The sequence below is a fragment of the Gobius niger genome (genome assembly GCF_951799975.1).
Source record: "Gobius niger genome assembly, chromosome: 3".
NCBI classification, from domain to species: domain Eukaryota; kingdom Metazoa; phylum Chordata; class Actinopteri; order Gobiiformes; family Gobiidae; genus Gobius; species Gobius niger.
In genome coordinates, this window is record NC_136854.1 from 34,693,145 (window position 1) to 34,719,740 (window position 26,596).

Sequence of the window (26,596 nt, forward strand, 5' to 3'; positions counted from 1 at the left end):
TCCCACCTCTCCCAGAAACTCGCTCTCCTCCTCCTGCACTCGCGGCTGGTCCCACACGGTGATCTCCAACATGCGCTCCCTGAAGTCCCGCCGGTGAACGTGGGAGTAGATGAAGGTCTGGTTCCACTTGGGCTCCGCGCTCTTCTTCACCGTTTTAGTCCGTCGTTTGCTTTTGTCACTGAAAGCAAAGCGCAGCAGGTTACTTTACGGAGACTCGGGATGGACTAGGGATGCACCAATTTGATATGATATTGGATACGGAGCCGATACTGAACAAAATATGATATTGGGTATAAGCAAATATCTGATACAAAGCCAATGCCAGTTTAGGTTCTCATCTCTGTAAAAACACAACTTTCACTGACTAAATCTTAGTGAATATGGATATGCTGGATGTCATTTTGAAGCCAAGAACCTAGAGAATGCCATTGGTAAATGAGCTTTAAGCTCCGCAAATGTATGTTTGATCGCCACGCAAAACCACAGCTAAACAGCCTGTTAATGGGGTGCGTACCTACATATGTTTTGTAGGTGAATTGGTACCTCAACTAAGTCATGAGAGTGAAACGTCATATCAATCAGCTTTAACCCTGACCCTGCCCTAGCCACTAACCTTAAGGATAGGTTCGGTGCCTAATCTGAATACATCGATGTTCCCCCACTTCTTTTGATGGGGGAACATAGAGCTGACCCCATGTTGATGACCCCATGAGTATGCAAACGGTAACAAAAAACAATCAAGGCTGGGTCAAACACTAAGATAGAAATAGCTAAAGAAGCCTGATAAAATAACATAAGAGTGGTCATGTGTTGATATTTTAGTTTATGAAATGCTGTTAAAGAATAACTGATCTGACATATTTTTAAGGCACAAGTTGTAATGATCAGATCACTTCACGTGACTTGTTTATATTATTGCAAACTAAAAGCCTGTCGTGTAGCCAAGGATATAAAAAATAATCCAGTGATCCTTAGTTTATACATATAATTGCATTCAAAGCAGCCACTTTTAAGAAATACTCTTGGTATTGTTTAATATCTGATCTCGGTAGATGCTCAAACCCCCTGTATCGGTAACGGAAGCAAAAAAGCTGGATCGGTGCATCTCTACAATGAATGCGTGTCTCACCTTCTGTCGGGCAGGAAGTACATCTTTACATAAGGGTTTCGTGGTCGTCCGTCGGGTCGAGGAGGCAGGTCTATGGCTTGAAGGACATTGACTATCAACTGGTGGCCCACTTTGTCGTACCACAACTTTACCTACACAAACGAGAGAAGCCAGTTGAGAATTTATCTGCTTACTTACTTGCTTTCTTGTGTTTTATTTCCATCTATATCTTACTGAAAGTTGCCCAGGCAGAACTATAGGAAGGTCTCGTAGGGTCCCAGGACTGGTGGGGGACATCACAGATATCGAAGGACGGTCCATCTTAGGGGATTCAAAGGAACTCGAGCCAGCTATAAACGAAAGCAGGTTCTGTTACTGGCTGTGACTAATCTAAGCTCACAATACTGATCTGTAACTTTAGCGGAAACAACATTTTGTTACTCTTTAACCACCTGAACCGAGCACATTTTCTCCAGTTTGGCTTTATCCAAATCTAAAAGCTTCTTGAAAAACTGGCAGCATAAATAGCAACAAAATGACAAAATTAGAAAAAAAAAAAAAAAGATCAACCAAAGAATAACAGTAAAGTGACAAAAAAGCAATGAAGAAGTGACAAAAATGTGACTAAAAATGTGACTAAAAAGGTGACAAAATGTGATGAAAAATGTGTCAAAAATGTGATGAAAAGGTAATAAAAAGGTGGCAAAAATGGGACCAAAAGGTTTCAAAAATGTGATGAAAAGGTGGCAAAAATGTGACCGAAATGTGTCAAAATTTGACCAAAAAGTGACAAAAATGCAACAAAAGAAAGTGGCAAAAAGTGACCAAAAAGTGACCAAAATGTGTCAAAAATGTGATGAAAAGGTGATGAAAAGGTGGCAAAAATGTGACAAAAAAGTGGCAAAAACTTTGCCAAAAAGTGACAAAAATGTGAGAAAAAGTGACAAAAATTTGATGAAATAAAAAGGTGGCAAAAATGTGACAAAAAAAGTGGCAAAAACTTTACCAAAAAGTGACAAAAATGTGAGGAAAAGTGACAAAAATGTGATGAAAAGGTGGCAAAAATATGACCGAAATGTGTCAAAAAATTTGACCAAAATGGGGCAAAAATGTGACCAAAAAGTGCCAAAAAATGTACCAAAAAGTGATAAAGATTTTACCAAAATGTGACCAAATGCGACCAAAAAATTTCAAAAAGTGTTATTCCTTTTAGAAATTTTTTGGTCGCATTTGGTCACATTTTGGTAAAATCTTTATCACTTTTTGGTAAATTTCTTGCCACTTTTTGGTCACATTTTTGCCACATTTTGGTCAAATAACAGAAAAAAGGCAACAACGCAACGAAAATGTAAAAGGAAAAGATCAGTTTAAATGGGTTTTGTAGGGCTTAACTTTCAAATGAGGCGTTACACTGGCATAATAGTCTGTAAACTTTTAGATTTGGGTAAAGCTGAACTGGATAACATGCACTAGGTAAAGGCGGGGGTTAAGAGGTTGAACTGCTAAATAATTACATACAAAATGACATACACTTACTGGATTCGAGTGGTGGGTGTGATGACTCTGGGATTCGAGGAATGTCTCTGTAAAAACAATGCATCACAATCAACGTTCAGACAAATCCGTACCCTTTCATATTAGGAAGTCATGTGACAGGTATTGGGCAGCAGCTTTACGACTGGGGAAATCAAGTTGTTAACCACCGGAAAGTATAGATTTTGGGGAACGGAGGAGGTAAAGACAGTTGGGAAAAGTGGTGTGTGTGTGTGTAGATTAAATCAAACAGGAAAGATTTTGGGAATGTGGCTCCATTTATCAAATCAACACTACTTACTGAGCGAGTCTATACACTTTTCTTAAGACGTTTTTGTTCATGATTCGATTGACAGAGCTTTTGAATAGATGAGAAAGAAATAGCAGAGGCAGCTATCAGAGATTAAACGATATGCTTCAGTGATGTGACATGACTTTGTTTATAGAAGTGATGATGTTACCCTATAGGCCTCGATACCACAATCTCCACTTGAGGTTCCGCCTTGGACTCCAGGATGATGTTGTAAACCTCTTTCTTGGTCGCCCCGGGCAACGACTTCCCGTTCCACTGAAGCACCTCGTCACCTGCCGCCGAAAAAACAAATGTTAAATGTGACGCAATTTGATAGACCACTGAATAGGTTTGACAGAGCTGAGTGACAATGCAAATACAGTTGGTAATGGTATTGTAATATGATATCCCCAAACTTTTCACACCAAGCACCACTTAACCACCTTAACCCCCACCTGAACTGAGCATATTTTCTACTTTGGCAAATCTAAAAGCTTCTTGAAAAAATAAAAGCATCTAAATAGTGACAAAACGAGACTTAAATGATGAAAACACGACAAAAATTTGACAAAAATGTGACAAAAATGCAACGAAAAAATGACCAAAATTGGACGGAAAAGTGACAAAATGTGACAAAAATGCAACAAAACAAAGACAAAAATGTGACAAAAAAGTGACAAAAAAGTGACAAAAAAGTACAAAAATGTGACAAAAATGTGACGAAAAGTGACAAAATTTCAAGGAAAAAATGACAAAAATGCGTTAAAAATGACTAAAAATGACAAAAAAGTGACAATGGTGACGAAAAAGTGACAAAATTGTGACGAAAAAAATGTAAAAAAGCGAAGAAAAAATGACAAAAATGCAGCAAAAAAGCAATGGAAAAAAAACGTTCAAATAATGATAGCAACAACGAGGAAAAAGATACATTTAGAGCCATTTTGTCGATCTAAGCTTTCAAAATGAGGCGTAGTCGAGTAGCTTTACGATTTGGGTAAAGCCGAACTGGAGAAAATGTGCTCGGTTAAGGCGGGTGGTAAGAGGTTAAACAAAAAAAAATCTTATATAGCAGGACTATACCAGGTGTAAAGTAGGACTTAAAATATGACGCATTCAATTGTGAACATGGAGTGACCTAAAATTGAAAAAAAAAGTTGTAAAACTATACAAAGGCTAGAACTGTGGTACCCATACCGCAGTTTGAGAAACACTACAAACATACTGTGAAATGCATGTGATGCTTGTGTGAGCAGTAAATCTCAGTGACGGCTCTGTTGATGTGTTAGACATTGTCAAATAATTCTTGATCAACAAAAGATATCACAGTAATACAACTACAACCCTATAATATACCGCCTTCACCTTAACTGAGGCCATTTTCTCCAGTTCGGCTTTACCCAAATCTAACAGCTTCTTGATTGGGGCTTGCAGCCTCTAGGCCAGAGTAACCCCTCATCTGAAAGCTTAGACCTACAAAACTGAGCTAAACTTTTTTTGTTGCAGTGTCACCGCATTTTGGTCACATTTTTTGTTGCTCTCTTCATTGCTTTTTTCCGTGCCTTTGGCTTTCAGGCACCTGCTCTGAGGCACTGAATGTTTTGGCTTGCATATCAGTATGACGCACAGCAGAGGTTATTTTTATCCCTCTTGTATGTGGAAGCGTAAGCTGACTTTAATGGTCAGACTAGCGTAATGTCTTGAGTTCACGTCTCCAGGTCCCGGACTGATGAATAAATAAAGACAATGCTGTGCAATGATGTGTGTTTAATGCGTACAGACCTGGTCGTAGGTGGCCCACGACGTCTGCAAGGCTTCCTTTTTTCACTTTGGTGATAAAGGCCCCTAGTCTCCCTGTCTCCGTGATTTTACCTCCAACCACCTGCAAAAAAAATACATGTTTAATTTCAAATCCTTTACTCCAACTAAAGCACTGTTTCGACAAATTGCTCAATCAGTGAGTAAAAACTGTGCTTGCCTTCAGTCCGAGGAGGGAGCCTGCCTCTCTCGGCATGGCTGACCTCTTACTCAACGTGATGCGTCCGATTAGATGGTCGCCCTCTTTAGAAGGCTGCCACGAAACCGGGTGCTACAACAGAAGACAAAAGCTGAAAGAGTGACCGGGAGGGAGCAGATGTGCGGTCATGATGCAACTGTCTTTCTGTGAGAAACTTACATGCCATACAGTAGGATCTAGTGGATGACAGTCCCAGTCACCTGCAAAGAGGACAGTCATTCATTTTCCCAACCGTTTCACATTTAATCCTGCATTCACTGTCCTTTTTTGACATATTTCCAACACGTCTTAGTCTGAGCAGATTCCTGACTCTTTCACAGGACAAAGTATTAAACTTCCAACTAAATACAGTAGTTGCTGATGCGCAGTATGAAGCATGTAAACAATTAATGAAATCACAGACAGCGCTGTGAATGAACGACCTCGAAGCGATAAGGAAAAGAGTGAGGGTGCTCTGAAGGGGAGGAACGCACAGGAGGTAAGTGCTTTGGACTGTGGGTGAAGATAGTCTCACACATGTTGGACAGTGGATATTCACTTCTAACACTTTTGTACCTGTCTGGAGAGAGCTGCAGGCACGTTATCCACCATATTCTCCCTTGTACTGGTTAAATAGGCTTCTCAGTCTCCAACCCACCGAGCTACCTTTGTCAGAGAGCTGCTTATTCTTCAAAGACATTATTTTAAAGAAAAGGACTTGGGTTCTGTCCTAGTGTCTTACTATATTGATCCAAAGGTTTGCAGTTTGTGTTCAGCAGCGCTGTTCAGAACAAAAAGAAAATGCATCTAAAATGTGAGACACTGGGCTAAATTATGGGTGGTACTTGTCAATAAACTAAATAATAAAGTAACCTACACTGTACCAATACATTTGATAAGAGAAGCCCAAGCTGTGTGTCTATGTTTGGTTGAATTTTCATATTTTTTTCTGTGACAATATATCATGTTAATATTAGGCCTGCATAAACATTAAATATCCATTATCAGTACATTTTCCCACAGCTTTTAACCTATTCTTATTGCCATAGGAGATAAACCTGTCAGGAGCAGCCGGCTCAGGGATTCATCTCCAGATCTGGACTTCATCAATCCCCAGCCTGTCAGGGAGGGGACTTCCATAACACTTGAGACGCAGTATATGTATGTAAACAACAGATATATTTTCCCACTGTCCACAAACAGCCAATACAGTTCTTTATTTATATTGTGACCCAAATGGATGGGATACATATAGTAGGATTTACGAATACTGTACATTCCTTGTTTAGCAGGATTACTTACTATAACCATCTTGCAATTTTTGAACATTGTGAAATCAACCGCTCAAATAAAAAAGATGAATGAAGGACTGGAAACCCCATGGGAGCGTTCTGACAGGTGGGCTATTAGGACTGATGAGATGATCTGAGAAAACACAGACTCTCCGTGGACATGGCTCCGGTCCCTTTAATCTAACATTAGAAACTCCACAGAGGATGCTCCATGGGACAAATGCTGAGTCCACATTTAAACTGCTGATCTGCTGCTTTTCTGTTTGGAAGGATGAACGCAGCGGGAGATATTACAGCGGGCGACTGGGGCCTTTACTGCGCTACATCAAAACACACTGTAAGAAGGTACTATTGCCCCGACAAGTGCACGACCAATCAGAGATCACCGACAACTAAATTAGTCCCTGGTGTTGAGGTGTGACTTGAGTCGTTTGTAGAAATGTTGCCTTAACAAAGTATTTTTTTATTGATTTTTAAACCTGTCCGCTTTTCAGTCGCAGTTGCCATGGCAAAAGCTCGGCATCTCTCATCAGGATAGAGTTAAGGAGTACTTTATAGTTCCTGTTGGTAAAATCATTTTATTATACTGTACACAATACCTGGTTTATGTACCTGAATGATACTTTTTAATACGTCACTTCTAAAATACAGGATATATCTCTCATATATAATGGTATTGAGAGCCCACAGTCCTCCGCGGCTCAGTTTTAGCCGGTGGAGAGGTGATGCGGTTGGCTGTTTGTAAAGTGTTACGTAGCCACGAGCCACTGACCTAATTCCACAAATCTGTTGGCCTAAATCATTGGGACTCTCCAAATAAATTAGAACTGTCCTGAGAGTGGCACAGGCGTGTGCATGACAAACTCAAAAGCACTGGATTAGAATAATTAATTTGTCTGTAAATGTGCACATTGTTCAGAAACAATGCGGTGTCTCTGGGACGTGTGACTGACCTTTCTCACTGACGCTCTCCATGTCCACATCCTCACAGCTGGTGTACTCGGGCGTGGAGCCGCCCTCCTCCTCTGAGCTGCTGATGGACATCTGTCTCTTGTCCCTTTTGCTCTTGTAGGTGTGCGGAGGGGGCGGCCGCAGGGACTCAGACTGGTCTGAGCTCTGAGAGTCTTTCCTCAGCAGGCTGTCCCCGCCTTTGTCCCGTTGTGTCCTTGCGGCGTTAGGATCTAGTCTGCCTTTGTTTGGGCCGTAGTCCGGCCCACCAGGCCCCGGTCTAACCCCCACCGGTACCCCCCCTCCCATCCCCACGGTCCTGCCCATAGGAGCCTTACCCGCTGAGTCTCTCCTGGACAAGTCCTTTCCGTCATTGGGCCCTAGTCCCACCTCATTAATGGCCAGATCGCTGTGTCTCCTCTGATGTCGCACCTTGGACACCTTGGCGTGCATGCGCATCTCCTGCTCCTCCTTCTGCGGTTTGACCGGGTACCGGGCCAGGTTGGGGTCACTACGGTAACGGTTCTGAAACTCCTCCTCTCTGCGCTGCCTCTCCCGTGGGTCTTCCTCTGCGGGGCGTCTGCGTTGGCTCTCCAGTCGTCCCAGCCCGTCTGTCCCGTCCTCATATTCCTGAGAGTGGATCTTCTCCAGTCTCCGCCCCTCTCCTGTGCGCCGCTCTCGATCGCCCAGCCCAACTCGCTCATCCAGAGACGACTGAGACTGGAGCTTCCCTGGTGCCCTGCGGCCGGCGGTACCTCTGCCCAAACCTCCTTTACCGTTCTGCTCATGGTAGGACACTGGCCTGACCCTGTAACACAACCAGCTCAAATTAGCAATAAGCAAGAGGAATAACAAACAGTTACAGTCTGTGTGACTTTTAGGTGAACAGATGTCTCTGTCTATAATAAGAACACAGTCTTATCTAACCACAAACATGAACAAAGTCACAGAACCTACAATCCTTCAAGGATTAAAATATGACCTGCTTTAAACAGAACACAGAGTTACTCCTTTTCTCAAGGATTAAGCAGCACAGTCTTAAGCCAATAGAGCAAATAAAAATAAGTCTTAAGGCTCATTACATGTGTTGACAGCAGTGGCTTAATGGCAGAGTATTCCCCTATCAAATCAAAGGTTAGTGTCCCAGAGCATGACAAAACCTAAAGGTTGTACTTCTCCACAGCATAATATTACAGGTTAATAATGACTAAATTCTTACTTTTCCCTGGGTGGTTCACTTTGGGAGCGGGATCCGGGCATGGTGTCCGCCCCCTTGCCTGTGATGTAGCCGGTGGGCACTGTACCGTCCGGAATCCCTGTGTTGGCGTTGGTGGGCGGAGCTTGGGACCTGGAGCGCAGCAGCTTCCTGTCCCGCTGCGCTTCACCTCCCAGGGTCGGGTCGTTCAAGGCCCCCACGCTCCCGGGCCGCACCCCCGAACCCGCAAACCATTCTCCTGATTTGGTGAGGATTTCCTGCTGCTTACGGCACAGGTTGCATACCCACATAACCTGCCAGGGGGAGAGGAAGTCATGGAAACTTTGCTTCGATTATGTGCAAAGACATTCAACATACGGTGATAACAAAACAGCATGCCTGTCACGCACTCATCCTAAAGATAGATTTCATTTAATTAATGCAAACAATACTGTGCAACGGTATTCAGTACGAAAATACACAAAACTGTAAAGAAGTAAGAGCTGCAAGGATGAGACCTTGACCAATGTTGCGTTCACTATGGTGCACTTCATTTGTTTATCTCGCACTCATTTCTATAACTAATAATACGATCAATTTGACAAATAATTGCTAACTGATAAAGGGATAAAAACATTTACACATTTAAGAGGAGCACATGATTAATGTACAGATACAATGTGCTTATAGAGACTAACAGGTACTACACTATTGCAGATAACTAATCTGTAGTCCCTCATTTACTTTTGTTAGTGCTTTCTTTGTAAGTGTTTGGGCAAACCATGGTCAAAGGGAGCAGGACATGAGTAATAACAAAAAGCAGACTAGCCCTGGAAGTGCATCAGGGTTCACTTCAAAAGGTACTGCGTGTGAACATACCCGACATTGCTCAGGTTTATATATAACACAATAAGGGAAACAAATCCTAAACACCGCAATAAGCTCACAGTACTGGATGGCACTACACACTTTGGACAACTCATGGCCAAATGAACAAATCCAGTATCTGCGGTATCGCTCGCCGCTGAGTGAAATGCAGTTATCTTTGGGAATCTCCATCAACATCCTGGGATTCCCCCGAACGCTTTTCCTGCCTCTGTCTCACATAATGAAATATTAAAGAGCACTCAGACTTTCCTGTTTACAATCCGCAAAGCTCCTCCATTATGACTGCACACGACTTGGCGCAGGCCCCTCTGCTCTAAGAGCTGATAAAAAATTGTCAAGTCATGTTTTTTCTGGCACCGTGCCCCCCCTCAACAGCAGGCTAATGCACTTTCGAAACGTATTGATCTATTTGCTCAGGTTACAAGTGAGGAGGAGGCATGACAAACTGTGTAGTAAGTGAAGAATGGGTCTATTTTTGAGCAGCGATCTGTGTTTTGCACGACTGGAGCATCACACACACATAGACAGGACACACGTAGCGCCTACGAGTTGAATCTAGGGCTGGGCAATATATCGATATTTAAGATATATCGATATATTTTTAAATGAGAAACGAAATTAGACCATATCGTATATATCGGGATATTCCAAATTCAGATAAGCAGGTAATCTCAAGCTGATAATAAAAAAAGAAAATGTATTCTTAAACTGAGCACTTTATTTTGTTTTCTCGTTACATATAAATGCTACCCTATTTTATTTTGTAGGCTATTTTTATTTAAGATGTTTTTTTTGTATTTAAATGTGGACCTATGGAGCTTTGTTGTAGAGTGTTTATGTTTACATTTTATAGTGAGTTTTCAATAAAACTACTCGTATTTGGCTTTGACTTTGACTAAACATTTCATTTCACAGCTCCCACTTTGCGGAAAAAAATATTGGGATTTATATCGAATATCGATTTTCAACTAAAATATATCGGGATATGACTTTTGGTCCATATCGCCCAGCCCTAGTTGAATCTATACTACAGAATTTTGGGACTCTTTGGAATTTTTTTTATTTCATGCATTGAGACTGAACAAAGTTGAGATTTAATTTGGACCGAGCATTACTTTAATTACGGAGGCAAAGACGAAGATTATAATTTCATCATTAAGAGACTATGACCTAACCTATGGCAATTGAGTATTTTATTTTTAACAATTTCTTTATTATGAGCAAGAATTTGTCAACACTAACACACTTATGGATACCCTACCTATCAAACGGGAGCAGGGTGCCAGCTTTTCACCCCAGCCTCTGTCAGAAATGAGCCAAATACTCAACCAAATGTTTTGTTTGTTTACTCTTTTTTCACTTCCTCACATAATCTGTCCTGTTTTCATTGTAGCAGCACAGGAGACCTACTTCTGATGCCCTGTTGCATCAATCACAACATCCAGGTCCACTCACATGTATGGGTAGCCATGGCGATCAAGTCTCATCCCTCCAAAAGAACGAAAAGCAACAGCGAATTTTCCAACTCTTTGCATTTATAATCCAGTGACTTGCTCCTCCGAATCGAAATGCGGAGAAAACAATGCCATATCCCAACGGCTGTCCATTTGAGCGCACTGATGACAAAACAATACGCCTACATGTATGTCTTCGCCCTAGGGATGCGCAAAATATCCAAAAATGTTCCTCCCTGATGGGAAACGCAGCGAGCCGTCAGGTTAGCATGTAGCCCATTCATCGCTGCCTGATTGAATCGCGGTTGGCCCATGTCCAGCATAATCTGCAGTAAATCAGCTGTCCGCACGGCCCGCAGCTGTCAGCCCGCGCCGCTCGCTCGCTCGCTCGCTCGTCTCCAACCTCCAACCTCCGCTCGCCTCTGTCCCAGCCTCAGCTCGGGCCAGATTATTGGCCCACGATAATCCCTTCACCTCCTAAACATTATTCAATCCCACATCACATGACAATAAAGATCACGGATTTCAAACAACCTATAGGTTCTCTCTTGGGCACAATGCTATTTTTGAAATGGTTTAGCAAAATATAGGATTAGGAGAAAACTCTAAGATATTTAAATCTAGCATTGGCTGCTTCGTGTAGTCAAAGCAATTGTTATATTTTCATAGAGACGAGCTGGTGACGTCCCGCTCCCAACAAAGATTCTAGTCAGGTCAAAGGAGAGGCAAGGCCACAGTAAAGACTAGGGCCCGATGGATATTATTTTAGTAAAGGTTGCAATCATAGAAATATATAGAAATATATATATTTCTATATGTGGGTTTTTCTCAGGCCAAAGCCGATACGCGCCAACGATATTTTTGGGCACTGTAAAAGAGGTATAGGGTTTTTTTTTTTATTCAGGACATTAGAGGGAGCTTGTCAAAAATCAGCAGATTTCAAAACAAAAAAGGGTAAGTCTCTGGGCCCGATCTTGTGTGTCAAGACCCAGACTATAGCAGACTATTTTGCGCTAAGGAGGAGTGCGCTTTGTGATCTTGCCACTCCAGACTTAGCACATTTAAGGAGGAGGTACTGGGGTGGAGACACGCTTTATCCTCCAACCAGATCGACTCTGTAGTCAGTCGAGGGTTGTGGGGGAGTGGGGGGGGGGGGGGGGGCGGGGGGGCATTTGTTTTGTTTCGCATCACGCCAAGCAAGCCGCGCCACAGCGGACGCAGTAGCTCTTTCCCTCTTGAGAAATGAACATTGTTTAGCTCACGATGGGGTAAATAAGGTTTTGGTTTGACCTGAGAGAGCCTATCATTCTTAAAGGGGCTAGATTCAAGTTCGTCACTTTATACTCACTACTGCCGCCTCAGGTCTTAGGCGTAACTGCAGGTTCTATATTAAAGGAATAGGCCACCGTTTTTACATACTGAGAAATGTTCTTACCTTAGCTTTGTTGAGTTCTATAGGACCTGTCTGGTCTTCACCCGTGCCTTCAATCACGTAAACACAGCACAGACGGCGTTAGTATTTAGCCTCTCCCCCTCTCCACTATAGCTCCAAAACAGGTCAAGATAGAAGCTACCAAGCTCTTTCACGTTTTCCCTATTTAAATATGGTTACGCGAAGTGTTACACTACAAAGTATAATTACACAAAATTAAACAATGTGGATTTTCTAAGTGGATAAAAGGGGGAACTATATTGTAAGGCGTAATAATACCAGGAGTAGTTCAAATCCGCGCAGTAATCTTCACTTTACTGCGCAGTAATCTTCACTTTACTGTGCGGATGCCAAACTACTCCTGGTATTACTACGCCTTACATTATAGTTCCCCCTTTTATCCGCTTAGAAAATCCACATTGTTTAATTTTGTGTAATTATACCTTGTAGTGTAACATTTCACGTAACCATATTTAAATAGTGAAAACGTGGAAGAGCTCGGTAGCTTCGATCTTGACCTGTTTTGGAGCTATAGTGGAGAGAGGGAGAGGCTAAATGCTAACGCCGTCTGCGTTGTGTTTACGTGATTGAAGGCACGGGGGAAGACCAGACAGGTCCTATAGAACTCGTCAAAGCTAAGGTAAGAACATATCTCAGTATGTAAAAACGGTGGCCTATTCCTTTAAGCTTGTGCGTGACGACACTTCGGACCCGAATTAACTTGTTGAGTGACAGTGCAGGATTTTAGAGGCAGTTGTGGTGAACAGGTCTGAGCTCATTCTACATTAGGACATTGCTGGAACTTGTAGGGGGAGGAAAATACATAATTTTCACATTTTTAAACTCCGTATAGTCGCTTTAAGGAAGAACACAAGGCAACGCAATGTCAACTCGGAAATGAATGTCAGTGGTGATCCCATCAGAGCAGTCACCCCCTCTTGAGACGCCCCCTCACAAGTGGCGAAGGCGCAAAGCACATAGCGCTGCCACTCGGAAAAGAGCCTGCGCCGCCTCCGTCTGACTGCACAATATCTGGCCCTCTGTCTCTTATGGTTCTGAAATTTAACGTACAAGTCTACAACATAAAATATATAAAATTGGTACACACATTTGTGGCGGATTTTGACCGAGAAGTCGCAATTAAGATTCGGTTCTCTTGATATTGTAAAAAAAAAATGCATCTAATGAGACTAATTGTTATTTATTATTAACAGGAGCAAAGACAATGGGCAAATGACATATCCATGGCGTGTAACCTATTTGAACAGAGATAATACTTTTCCTAATCTGTCCATCATTTAAAAGAGATGAGTTGCCCAATAATGGAATTGTTTGGTTTGCCTCTAACTCTGACCCTAAACTCAACTGCTTTCACCCAAATCAGTCAGAGGGTCCAGCAGCGTTCAGCTATACTGGTTTACATGGATGCTGTAAAGGCAATAATCTGAAGACTTAATCCTGGAACAACAGCATCACACAGAAGAACGCACATCAAACACTCTAACACATCAACAGAACAAATCCTATTTTAAAGGCCCGCCTCGTGTCTTTGTGTGTAAAACCTACACAGTGATGTAGATGGAGAGCCAGAGTATATCTATAGTATAATCTTTAGGGGCCTGTCCACTGTTCCTAGAAGGACATAGAAGAGGGAATTAATTATGTGTGTATTTGCATTAAATAAATGGATGTGGCCTATATTCCCTGATGCGTGAGGCACATGTGCGGTGCGTCGTCCAATCAGACGTCTCTGTCCAGAGGCTGCCCATTACTGTGTCATGTTGAGTTCATCTATGCCTCAGTGCTGCTGCTCAGAACAGGCTATAGTTCATCCAAATGTGTTTCAAATAATCTTATTGACTTAATGCATGTAATTCTGTTTGTTGCCATGAATGGACTTTAATAGCGAGCTCTGACTGTCTAGTAGTGCAGTATACAGGCCACGAGACCACTTGACCAGGCCGCCCCAAGGCATTTTTCATATTTAATATAGTATGGATTAGAGATGCACCGATCTGATTTTTTTGAGCCCCTTTTCCGATTCGATATTTTGACACTTCATCTGGCCGATACCGATCCGATACAGTCTTTTTGTATTATTATATCATTATATATGATGGTTGATCAATATTACTGTAGTTTTACCTTTTTTTTATATAAACATGCAAGAGGTTTTGGCTTTAACTTTGAATTTTAAATTAGCTTATGTGCAAGACACAATAAGAATAAATCAAATCAAATAAATCAAATCAGTATCCTAGCTTAGCGATAGCATGAAGGCTGTGAATCTGTGGTCATGGATCTGCAGCGGCTCCAGTCTGCAGGTTGCTGTAAACCGGCATGCCAGGTCCATGACCGCAAATTCACGTCTTGTATCGGACCCATCCAGTCATCAAATCCGATCCAATCTGATACTCTCCAAATGCCCGGATCGGCTACCGATACCGATACTAAATATCAGATCGGTACATCCCTCGTATAGATAAGGGTCATGTGACTTTACATGACTTATCGCGCGCCAGTGATTGACGTTATTGACATGTGCTGCGTCATGGCAACCGCGAAGACAAGGACGGTGGATCTTGAATCCAGGAAAAATGGACAAATGATTTCTTCTTTGTCAACGTGAAAGGCAAGCCAGTGTGCCCAGTATGTGGCGAGGGTCTGGCAGTGATGAAGACGGCAAATCTCGAGCGCCATTACCTCAAAACAAATGTGTTTGGATAAAATGAATGCTCTTGGTCTGAGTTTGGGTGCATAGCAAGCTTTCACAAGACTGACCCAAACTTGGAAAACCAGCTTCGAGTAGCATCATCGTCACTGCCAGCTGACATTAGACGCCTCAACAAAGATAAACAATTCCAGCCATCGCATTATGTGAGTCTGACATGCATAGGAATGATGATCCTCCATAGTATCAGTCCTACCTCAGTGTTGTATGAACTCCATGTTTGTCGCTAAATTGTACTTTAAGGTTCCCCACCCCTGGTCCAGTGGAAGGTGCCTAAAAACTCTCAGTAAAGTCATAATTTTGTGATGCTTTAGTCCTGCTCAAATCTTGAATCATTCTTTGTTCTTTGTATCCAAAAGGTTGCAGGGTCCGGAGTTATCTGCCCACAAAAATCACAAGTTATGGAGTCGGATATGTCAAAACGATTCCGTCTATTACATAAGCTGACACCGAAGCTCAGTTAAACTCATTTTCTGATACAAATATCTCCGCAGACGTGCTCGGGCCCACGTGCGCTCCGCGAGTGCATGTGCCTGTGGTTGAATGCGGGAACACCGGGGCGTGGGCGAGCGAGCGGCGCGGGGGCGAGTGGCTCTGTGTGGGTGAGACAGGAGAATGAGCAGTGTCATCTCCAACGTGGAATAATGTCAAACCCCCTCCTGCCCAAAAAAAGAAAGATGGAGCGTCGCCGTGACAACCGCATCAGCGAGAGGAAAGTGTGGACTTGAGCAGGGGAAGTTCACTGCAGTGTGTTATTTCTAAAGTGTTGGGTTTAAGGTGTGTTGAAAATGTCGCTCATTTTAAAAGGTTAACCTCTTACCCCCCGCCTTAACCGAGCACATTTTCTCTAAAAATGGAAAAATGCTCGATTGGAGTTTACAGACTATAGCCCAGTGTAACGCCTCATCTGAACGCTCCAAAATTTATCGTTTTTTTCTTGCTCTTTTGTTGATTTTTTTGTCACTTTTTTGATGGATTTTTTTCAGATTTTTGTCACTTCTTCATCACTTTTTTGTAGATTTTTTTTCTTTTTTTTTTTTCTTTTTTTTCGCTTTTTTGTCGCTCTTTTGTAGATTTTCTGTCACTTTTTTGTTGCTCTTTTGTCACTATTTTTGATGCATTTTTGTCCGATTTTTCATCACTTTTCTGTAGATTTTTTGACACTCTTTTGTTGCTTTTTGTAGATTTTTTGTCGCTTTTTAGACGTTTTTTGTCGCTCTTCTTACATTTTTCATCACTTTTTTGTAGATTTTTTGACGTTTTTAGACGTTTTTTGTCGCTCTTCTTAAATTTTTGCTACTCTTTTCTTGCTTTTTTGTTGCTCTTTTGTCACTTTTTTGATGCGTTTTTGTCCGATTTTTCATCACTTTTTTGTAGATTTTGTGACACTCTTTAGTTGCTTTTTTGTCGCTTTTTAGACGTTTTTTGTCGCTCTTCTTAAATTTTTGCAACTCTTTTCTTGCTTTTTTGTCGCTCTTTTGTTGCTTTTGAGACGCTTTTTTGTCGCTCTTTTTTTTGTTACTCTTTTGTCGCTTTTTTGTCACTCTTTTGCTACATCTTCACCATAGTTTTCTTCTCGTTTCACATTTGGGTAAAGCCGAACTGGAGAAAATGTGCTTGGTTCAGGTGGGGGTTCAGAGGTTAAAAAAAGTTGTGTTTTTTTTCCCAATCGTGAAAACCCACAGACCTTATTACTAATATCAATAGTTTTAGATTCAAAAGGTAAGAATTTGGATTTGTCTCAGAATAAACTGCCTTTAGAAAATGTTCTGAGGGTGGATTATTTATTAATTATTTATTTTAATGTTTTTTCATGGCTTCATTTTGTTTTATATATACTGTGATACACAGATATATACAAAGGACTGCACAATTTAGTAACACATCAAATTGAAAGGATATTTGACAATTATGCGTAAAAAAAACCAGAACATTTTTGCAGGTTGTATTTGATTATAACCATGTAAACCAAGCCTGTTTAAGAATAAAGGGGTATTTCCATGATTCCAGTTCATCAACATATTGGCGTTCCTTTACAGTGGTTCGTACAGTCTGTTCGGCGGCTGTGCTGTTCGTACACGGCCGCATGCCTTCACAAAACGACACACATGTCAATCACGCTGACGCTTAAAGACACTGTGTCTCTATTTCAGCTCCAGTCTGAGCCACAACCATTCTGGGAACATCAGCTTTCCCTCAAATGGACAAAATTAATGGGATCCTCGGCCGTAGCTCAGCCTTCAGTGACCCGCCCCCCCCCCCTTTTTTCTTAACACACACATTTACCGTACAGTCTATTGGGCAGAATGACATACGAGGCAGCAATGGGTGTAAACTGCCAGCGCTGATGGAAATCCTGAGGAGTGGGGACTATAGACGAGCACAAAAGACATAATACTTCATTTACGGTAATAAGGCGCTAGATCAACTACTGCTGCCAGCTGCGGCAAGTGCACTCAAGGGGACCAAAGAGGGGGCAGGGAAGAGGAATCTACCCCTGTATGAGACCATTGCCTGTCAGCCACAGATTACAACCCATTTGTACTTTATTCATTTGAGCTAGTCTTGGTAAAAGAAAATGTTGGTGGAGAGTATGAAAACTATATATGCTTGGAAACCTTATGGTATACGCAATGAGAAAAACAATGTTTCCATTTGCCCTTGTCATTGTGCAATTATACCATTTTTCCATTAGAGTAAATGGGGAGGTCTGGTCATCGCTACGGTAACGCCATGAAACAACTTTTTTGATACGAATGACCAAATGGACTTTTCCGCCAAATTTTGCACATTTCCGCCAAACTAAATTTTTCTACTCCACATATAAATGTTATTGTTATTGTCACACCTTTTTTTTTTTACATACCAGAGCAAATGGAAACATTGTTATTTTCTGATTGCTTATTTAATTAAGTTTTCAAAAATGCATAGTTTTCATACTCTCCACCAAAATCCAGCGAAATCACATAGGGAACCGGACTATTTGGTAAAATTGTGCAATATATCATTTTTCCATTAGAGTAAATGGGAAGTTCTGGTCATCGCTACCGTAACGCCATGAAACATATGACAAGGGTTTCATTGACTTTTTTTTGATTGGAACGACCAAATGGAATTTGGAATAATGAAATTTACTCCCCATATAAATGTTATTGCTATTATCGCACATTAAAAAAAAATAAAAAAAAATAAAAAAAATCTTAACATTGTTTTTCTGATTGCTTATTTAATTTCTTGTTTGCAAAAATTTTGATACTCTCCACAAAAATCTGCCGAAATGACATAGTGAACTGGACTTTGTGCCTATGATAACGTTTCTTGATTGGTCTGGACATAAGATATTATGACATGAGGTGAAGAATGAATATATGCAAAGAGCCTCACGGTGCTGAAAATGGATGTCGCCTGTATGTGTACTGCATGTGTGCTACAAACTAAACCAATGGTCAAAGTGATATTTTTGCTGACTAAAATTAGACTAAAACTAAATGAAAAGTTGTGTATGGGACTAAAACTATGACTAAAATGTCCAGGTATTTTTCTCAACTAAAATATGACAAAATAAAAATGATAAGAGACTAAAATCAGCCAAACCTCCAATGACAGATTGATTAAATATATATCAAATATTATAAATGAAAGGTTGGCTAAATTCATTTCAAATTAAGGCGACTAAATTCACATGCATTTTTTGTCGACTAAAACTACACTAAAAATTGAAGAGAATCGTTTTCATCAAAAGAGTAAGACTAAAACAAAATTAAAATATGTTAATTAACAAATCATATGGTAATTTCAATCAACCAACTTCAGTGTGTTATTGCATTCACTTTGATAGGTGTCGGATATATTGTAACTCCTAGTTTGAATGTTCACTCAACTGAACATAATCCAGTACCTACGCAGAGCCTATATCTAAAATATCAGTCTATAGTGCTGCATAACATCATAGTCAACCCGAATACAAAGATAAACAGCTGAACACAGTCTAAGCCTGTGCCTGTTCCCAATCACCAAGAACCTATTATCAGTATAACAACAGGCTTTATGCAGAGACTGATTGTTCAAACTTCAGTGGCTGCTGTATTGTTTTCTTGTCCAGATCATTGTAAAACAAAACTACGGGGGAGGAGAGGAAGACAGGAGTAGAGAGGATAGATAGAGGAGAATGTAGTGGGGCCGGTAACACAGGAGAAACATTAGCTATATGTCCTCCCATCCGCTGAAAACTGCTTTGTAAGCTGTATGCAGTAAACATGTGGCTCTATCAGTGAGTGTCATCATCATCCATCTATTTTTATCTTGAGAAATAGCACGAGCTAATGGCTTAAAGTGCAAAGGAATTGTAAATGATATTAAAGTCTCTCTACATGATTTTCTTTGAGTAATAGAAAAAACTGTGTCTTTCCTGACAACATATTGCAAACGTAGACATTCATGGAAAAGACCTTTGTGCGTCTCATTGTAAACCTTTTTAATCATTAGTGAAGTCGCTGCTGTTTATGTGACACTATTGTCTCATTTATGCTAGTTCCCGTCACCTGAAGTTGTGAACGCTAGTACTTCCTGTCCGTATTCATTTCTATTAAAAGGAACAGGACACCGTTTTTTCATACTGAGATATGTTCTTACCTGAGCTTGGACAAGTTTATACGCACCTGTCTGGTCTTTGTGCGTGCCCGTGGAAGAGCGTGGTCGCTTCTAACTTCACCCTGTTTGGAGCCATAGGAAAATACTGGGAGTGGCTAAATGCTAACACAACTGAGCGCACGCGTAAAGACCAGACAGATACGCATCAAGTCATCTAAACTCAGGTAAGAACATCTCAGTATGGAAAAACGGTGGCCTATTCCAATAAGATTAGGATGTAAATATTTCAGTGGAGGAGGCGCCATAGGAGAGTTTGTATTGTAGTTAAAGGCTAACATTAATTTCATGCATTATAAAATTTGAAATAGTGCCACAAATGTGAACAAATGTGCACAAAAACAACTCTCTTATGGCATTGTTTTACTCTCCGACCTTTATAAACACAGGCGTCTCCTCTGCTGAACTATTTACAACCAAGTTTTTAAAGGAACAGGTCACCATTTTTGCATACTGAGATATGTTATTACCTTAGCTTAGCTCGTCTACGTTTTCCCTCTTTAACATGTTTTAATTTTGTGCAACTAGACTTGGACTTTCCATTAAAATAGAAATATAATTCTGTTTGCTACAACAACAATTGAAGAACTATATTGGTATTGATTACCTTTGAGGATGCAGTATGATGTCAAGTTTACATTGTACTTCTTTTTAAAACGTATTTTATATCTGTTTTGTCATATTGACAATATTTTTGCATAGGAAGACTAGCTGGCTGTAAAGCACAGCTCATGGGGATCCTAAAAAAAAAACTAAACTAAATTTGAACAACACTTTTTCCTTGCATTGTTACCGCGCTGTAGTCACTTTTTTGACATTTCTTTTCATTGCTTTTTGTCACTTTTTCAGTGCTATTTTGTCACTTTTCTTTGTGTGCGTTTTTGTTGCTCTTTTGTTGCGTTTTCATACTAGTTTTCGTCTAATTCTGACGCTTTCCTAAGAAGCTTTTAGATTTGGATAATGCCAAACTGGAGAAAATGTGCTCAGTTCAGGTGGGGGTTAAAAGGTTAAACTCTGCCATTTCCTGCCTTTTATATCTTATTGTTCTTTTGTCAGGCTTCAGCAAATCTGATCCACAAATCAAATCCGACCTCAACTAAATTCCATTTATATCAAACAACATTCAGTGACGATCGGCCTAATCTCTCTGTGAGCAGCCAGTGCCTGGTCTCCACTGGGGGGCAGTGCGTCTCCTCAGAGCAGAGGGAGCCGGGTTTGTTCTGTTTGTGGAGCCATCTGGAGCTGGCATTAAACACATGAAACACACAGCACCGGCAGCAACAGCAACAGACTGGTGCAATGGAGGTAGGAGACATGGACCATCTTCAAACACATGTCCTCAGCCGAACGAGTGCAAGAATGATCACATCCAGACCGCATCGTGAGCCATTTGTAAAGGCTGCAATTAGGTTATATAATGTCCTTTTGAGGGAAACAAAAGATCCTCGGGGTCAAGTTATGGCCTGTGGTTTTGACCTCTACAAACATGAAGTATCTGGATCTTTTAGCTGATATTTCAATCCTCTAAACTCTCTCTCGACTCATTTTGTAATAAAACTGCTCACTGGTCACACTATCAAGCAGTAAGTAATGTATTGTTAAATATTCCCTTCATCCTTTATGAGACATTTACACAGTTTACTATTGTTCACATGAATAAGCATCTGAACAGAGGGTACAGTGACAATGTGCGTCATCCACGAGTCTGTTTAACCTCTTAACCCACGCCTAAACCAAGTGCATTTTCAGCTTAACCCAAATCTAAATGCCTATAGGCCAGTGTAACGCCTTAAAGAGGGGGTATTATGCTTTTTTCAGCCACATAGCACCAGTCTATAGCACACTACAATGATGACGAAACCTTCTGTTGGTCTGTCAATGCAGTAAATTAGAATAACTGCCTTGTATAAAATTGCTCTTTCAAAATGGCGTAGCAAATGACTTGAAATAAGCCTCTGTCTCTTTAAGAACCTCTGACCCTTTCCGACACGCCCCCTCCACACGCTGTCTGTGGCATCACAACAACACTGCGCTCGTTGTCTGCGTACAGTATTGAAACTACGATCGGTGCATTTTAATTTTTATTGTTGGAAAGGACCTACTGTTTATCACTTTGTGAACAATGGCCACACAGGATATTATTTGGAAACAAACCTTCCACACCGGACGCTTGGAAGGGGCTCTTGCCTGAAAAATAACTGCTGTTTGGAGGCTATCTCTTTGCATCTGCCATGCCCTATGGATCTCTAACTATACCCCCATGGACGACACCAGGATCTGCAGGAGCCCATACCATTCAAAGACGGACATTATCTGTGCAGGTGGACAATGGTTTTTCGAGGTTACCCGTTAGCTTGTTATAATCGACTACAGCTCATTGTTGATGAAAAGTCTGTAATAAACCACAAATGTGTAAAGCCAGGCTCATTGTGTGATCATCGTAAAGGCTGCTTCGAGTAGTTGCCGGCTTTATTGACGTTATTTGTGCATAATATGCTGCCTGTTTTCAATGAATGTTGTGAAGGTGAAGGTTGTTAGCTTGTCGCGGCTAATAGTGCCTTAGCTCCGGGAGAAAACCACTCGGCTACGACTCACTGTTGATGAAATGTGAGCAATAAACTACGAAATCAACAAGCCAGGCTCCGTGTGTCATCATCATAAAGGCTGCTTCAAGCAGTTGCCTGTTTTAGTGACGTTTTCAATGCATAATATGCTTGTATTCAGTGAATTTTCCCGTTAGCTTATCGCGGCTAGCTTGTTAGCTCCGGGAGAAAGCCACTCGGCTATGACCCATTGTAGATGAAATGTGAGCAATAAACTTCCAAATCAACAAGCCAGGCTCCGTGTGTGATCATTGTTAAACGGTTCTTTATGTGTGTGGTGGTTTTATTGACTTTATGTGTGCATATTTCTCGTTTTCACGTGATGACTCGAGGTTTAGCTTAGCATTAGCTTTCTCCGGAGGCTCTGTGCATCATCAAGGCCCAGCGCAGAACCAGACACTGAAATAAGCGTTCTTGTCACCGGTTTTAATCCTGGGTGTTTCGGTAACAGAAACACTGATGTGTGTCTTTGTAAAAGTCTGCTGTGGCTCCGGTTCACAACACATGGAGCTAATCCTCCATTATGACTCTGTTTACATCTTAGGGCTAGACACTGCGGGGAGGGGGTTCTGCTGAGGAGCAGTGGTTGGTTACTCGGCTGGTGACGAAAGGTCGGAGGCGTATCCTGGAGGTCGAGGGCGTTTCCTGAAGGAATCAGGCGTTTTATCCCTAAAATGGCCGCCATCAGAGTTTCTACAGATTACTCGAAAATACGTGAATGTGCCAAGGCAACACTTCAGGCATGGTTTTAATGAGGGAATGACTTAATAACATGATGTAAAGCTTGAAAAAGTCGATTTTACATAATAGGCCCCCTTTAAAACTCACTTAAACTGATCTGTTTCCTTGCGTTGTTGCCGCGTTGTAGTCACACTTTTGAATTTTCTTTTGATTGTTTTTGTGTTGCATTTTTGTCACTTTTCTGTTGCTCTCTTATGGTGTTTTTGTTGCTTATTTGTCACTTTTTCATCGCTTTATGTTTCTTTTTTGTTGTGTTTTTTTTGTGTCCCTCTTCTGTTGCTCTTCTGTGGCTTTTTTTTTGTCAGATTGGAATTTTATCGCTTTTTTGTCACCTTACTTTTATTCTTTTTTGTTGCATTTTCATCCTCTTTTTCAGTTTTTATGCTTTGTTTTTTTTCCACGAAGCTGTTAGATTTGGGTAAAGTCAAACAGGGAAAAATGTGCTCGGTTCAGGTGGTTTAGGCATAACCCAAACCCTCAAAGCGTCTTGAAAAAAGCCTCAAAATAGCCACAAAAACGAGACATTTTTTTTTAAAGGAATAGGCCACCGTTTTTATATACTAAGATATGTTCTTACCTAACCTTAGTCGAGGTAATATATCCCCGTCTGGTCTTTGTCCGTGCGCTCTGTCACGCAAACGGAGCACATACGCAGCCTCTCCCACATGTCATATAGCTCCAAAAAAGCTCACGATAGAAGCTACCAAGCTCTTCCACGTGTTCCCTATTTAAATAAAGTTACGTGAAGTGTTTTCATGCGGAGTATATTTACACAGAAATGTAGCAAATAAAAAGGGGTACTATATTGTGAGGCGTAATGATACGAGGAGCACAGTGTCCGCGCAGTAACTCCTAAAGACTTCCCCCGCTCACTTCCGTCAATAGAAGCTGCGTGACTTGTAGAGAGCAGCAGAGAACAGTTGAAGAAGCGTCGTTAACTTGTGAACAATGCCTTTTACGTGCATCGTGCCAGGCTGTGATAACAAGCATAAAGTATATAGTGTAGTAATGTTTCACAGATTTCCAACTCACCCCGGACGACGACACAGGACTCAGGACCTCGACCATGAGGTAGGAATGCGCGAGCACTTTCCGAGAATATATTTTCTGCTTGTTGTAAAAGGCTCTCTACAAGTCACGCAGCTTCTATTGACGGAAGTGAGCGGGGGGAAGTCTTTAGGAGTTACTGCGTGGACGTTTTGCTCCTGTATCATTACGCCTCTTTTTATAGTACCCCTTTTTATCTGCTTATAAAATCGACATGTTACATTTCTGTGTAAATATACTTCGCATGAAAACACATCACGTAACTTTATTTAAATAGGGAACTCGTGGAAGAGCTTGGTAGCTTCTATCGTGAGCTTTTTTGGAGCTATATGACATGTGGGAGAGGCTGCGTATGTGCTCTGTTTGCGTGACAGAGCGCACGGACAAAGACCAGACGGGGATATATTAACTTGGCTAAGGTTAGGTAAGAACATATCTCAGTATGGAAAAACGGTGGCCTATTCCTTTAAAAGTGACAAAAAGGAGGTGAGATGCTACACTAGCCTACAGGCTGTAAGCCCCAGTCAAGAAGCTTTTAGATTTGGGTAAAGCCGAACAGGAGAAAATGCACACATTAAGGCGGGGATTAAGAGGTTACGCTCAGGGACAGGTCAGAAATAGTTAAGTTTAGGGAAACAGTTTGGGCATATTTATAATTGAGTCTAAGCTTCTTAATTGGCTGAACAATAAAGGTAATCACTGTTTAGCTGCTTATACATGAGTAACAAATGATGAGGAAAGCTTTGTATTGCAAAACGTTCAATACATTAACTCTTCATATTTATACCAGTAATCTACTGCAGAAGTTTCAAATTGATATCTTTAAATAAGTAAAAAAATCCCTATTCACCTGCAGTGTCTCGCCTTAGTAGTGCACAGTCGTCATAAAGTGTTACCGCACATTTTCTTGCATTATATATATTATTGTAGAATTTGGAAATGATTACAAAATGTGGCCCATTGGTATAATGCGGTGTTATTACAAGATGCGGCTCTAGTGTGAACGTTTAATTACCTTTCACCCGTGCTCCTCAACATGCAGTATAGAGAAGTCCACTCACCGCGTTCTACACTTGCTAAATCAAGCTGCACGATCCAACTTTTGTCTGAAGCAAAGGAATTGGGTTTGTAAAAGCGATAATGTTTCTGAGATATCCGAGCAAGAGAAACAGATGAGGGAAAGTCGGCGGATCTCCATGGTAACAGTGGAAGGTCCCGTAAGCGTTTCGGACTCTGGATAGCCTACCGTATTTTCCGAACTATAAGTCGCTCCGTAGTTTAAGACGCACTAGCCAAAATATGCGTAACGAAGTAGAAAAACACATTGATAAGTCGCTCCGGAGTATAAGACGCACTAGCCAAAAAGGAAAAAAAACAGCAGGCTGGCGGTTTGCTAACGTAACACATTGATGGTTAGCGACATGAAGCATAAACTACCTACTAACTGCACCGTTGACAAACCCTTTCGAACTGCATGTTTTTTCAAGCTCTCATTTGTGAACTCGTCCCTCTAGCTGTGGCCATCGACCTTTCAGCCCGTGATTAGCTTTGTTTTGTTTTCTTCCTTCCTTGTAAGAGTAACCTCAGCTTCTCGCTCGCTCCAAACTTTCCTTCAGCTGGTCGATTAGCCTGCAGTGCCCTCTAGCGGCATGTGAAATTATATATTTGAATAAAAAAATAAAATAAAAATCACATATTAGTCGCACCGGAGTGTAAGACGCACTCCCGGCCGAGCACATTTTCTCCATTTTGGCTTTATCCAAATCTAAGAGCTTCTTGAAAAAAGTGTCAAAATAGCTGCAAGAGTGAGACGAAAACGAGGATGAAAATGTGATAAAATAAAATAAAAAAGCGCTGAACAATATGACAAAAACGCCACAAAAGAGCAACATAAAAAGTGATGAAAAAGCAATGATGATGAAGTGATGAAGAAGTGACAAAAAAATGGTGAAAAAGTGACAAAAAATTGACCACATTTTTTTTTGAAAAAGTGACGAAAATGTGTCAAAAAATGATGAAAAAGTGTCAAAAAATGATGAAAAAGTGACAGAAAAATTAGGAAAAAATGACAAAATCACAATAAAAAAGCCACAAAAAAGTACCAAAAAAGTGTCATGAAAATGTAACAAAAAAACGATGGTAAAAAAGTCAAAAATGCGCCAACAACGCAAAGGAAAGGATCCATTTAGATTAGTTTTGTAGGTCTTAGCTTTCATATGAAGCGTTACACTGGCTGTAACCTTTCAGATTGAGGTAAAGCTGGTACAAACATCAGACAGATAATGCACTTGGTTAAGCCGGGGGTTAAGAGGTTAAACTGCAGGACGGGGACTTTAACAACTGACAAACCATACACCAGATCAAATATAGTGATACATTAAGTATTTGACACTAATCTACCATCCGAGAGTTGCTAACCACACAAAATCCCACCATGCCTTTAAATGAACTGCAGCAAAAACAAAACAAAAGATATTCTTTTCGGTGACAGGGCATTTTGGGAACGCAGTGACACATAACCGAGCCCCTCCCTTCTCCATACGGTAAAGGCTGGACTGCTATCAAACACACAGTAAAAAGCATTTGGATTGATATTATAAGAAAAGAGATTTATCTATAATTGTCCGGTAAAGCCATGCCTACAGCCCTATAGGGAGAGGGAGTGGTGGGTGGGACGGGGACATGTGTATAA

At 41.1% G+C, this 26,596-nt stretch overlaps 1 protein-coding gene across 20 annotated transcripts in view; it reads right to left on the reverse strand.

The window, feature by feature from the left end:
• The window catches only part of rims1b (regulating synaptic membrane exocytosis 1b), a 107,333-nt gene that overhangs the window by 44,386 nt on the left and 36,351 nt on the right, over positions 1 to 26,596 (reverse strand). For 14 of the 20 annotated variants that reach the window (XM_079553261.1, XM_079553269.1, XM_079553263.1 and 11 more), the window contains 10 exons: positions 8,386 to 8,675; positions 7,172 to 7,974; positions 5,107 to 5,147; positions 4,909 to 5,019; positions 4,713 to 4,812; positions 3,103 to 3,226; positions 2,639 to 2,691; positions 1,343 to 1,458; positions 1,130 to 1,260; positions 7 to 178 (listed from right to left, as the gene is read on the reverse strand). In XM_079553261.1, the coding sequence (XP_079409387.1) occupies positions 7 to 178; positions 1,130 to 1,260; positions 1,343 to 1,458; positions 2,639 to 2,691; positions 3,103 to 3,226; positions 4,713 to 4,812; positions 4,909 to 5,019; positions 5,107 to 5,147; positions 7,172 to 7,974; positions 8,386 to 8,675 (1,941 nt within the window). The remainder of the gene's footprint in view (positions 1 to 6; positions 179 to 1,129; positions 1,261 to 1,342; positions 1,459 to 2,638; positions 2,692 to 3,102; positions 3,227 to 4,712; positions 4,813 to 4,908; positions 5,020 to 5,106; positions 5,148 to 7,171; positions 7,975 to 8,385; positions 8,676 to 26,596) is intronic. The other 6 variants (XM_079553265.1, XM_079553262.1, XM_079553255.1 and 3 more) reach the window with 1 other exon arrangement.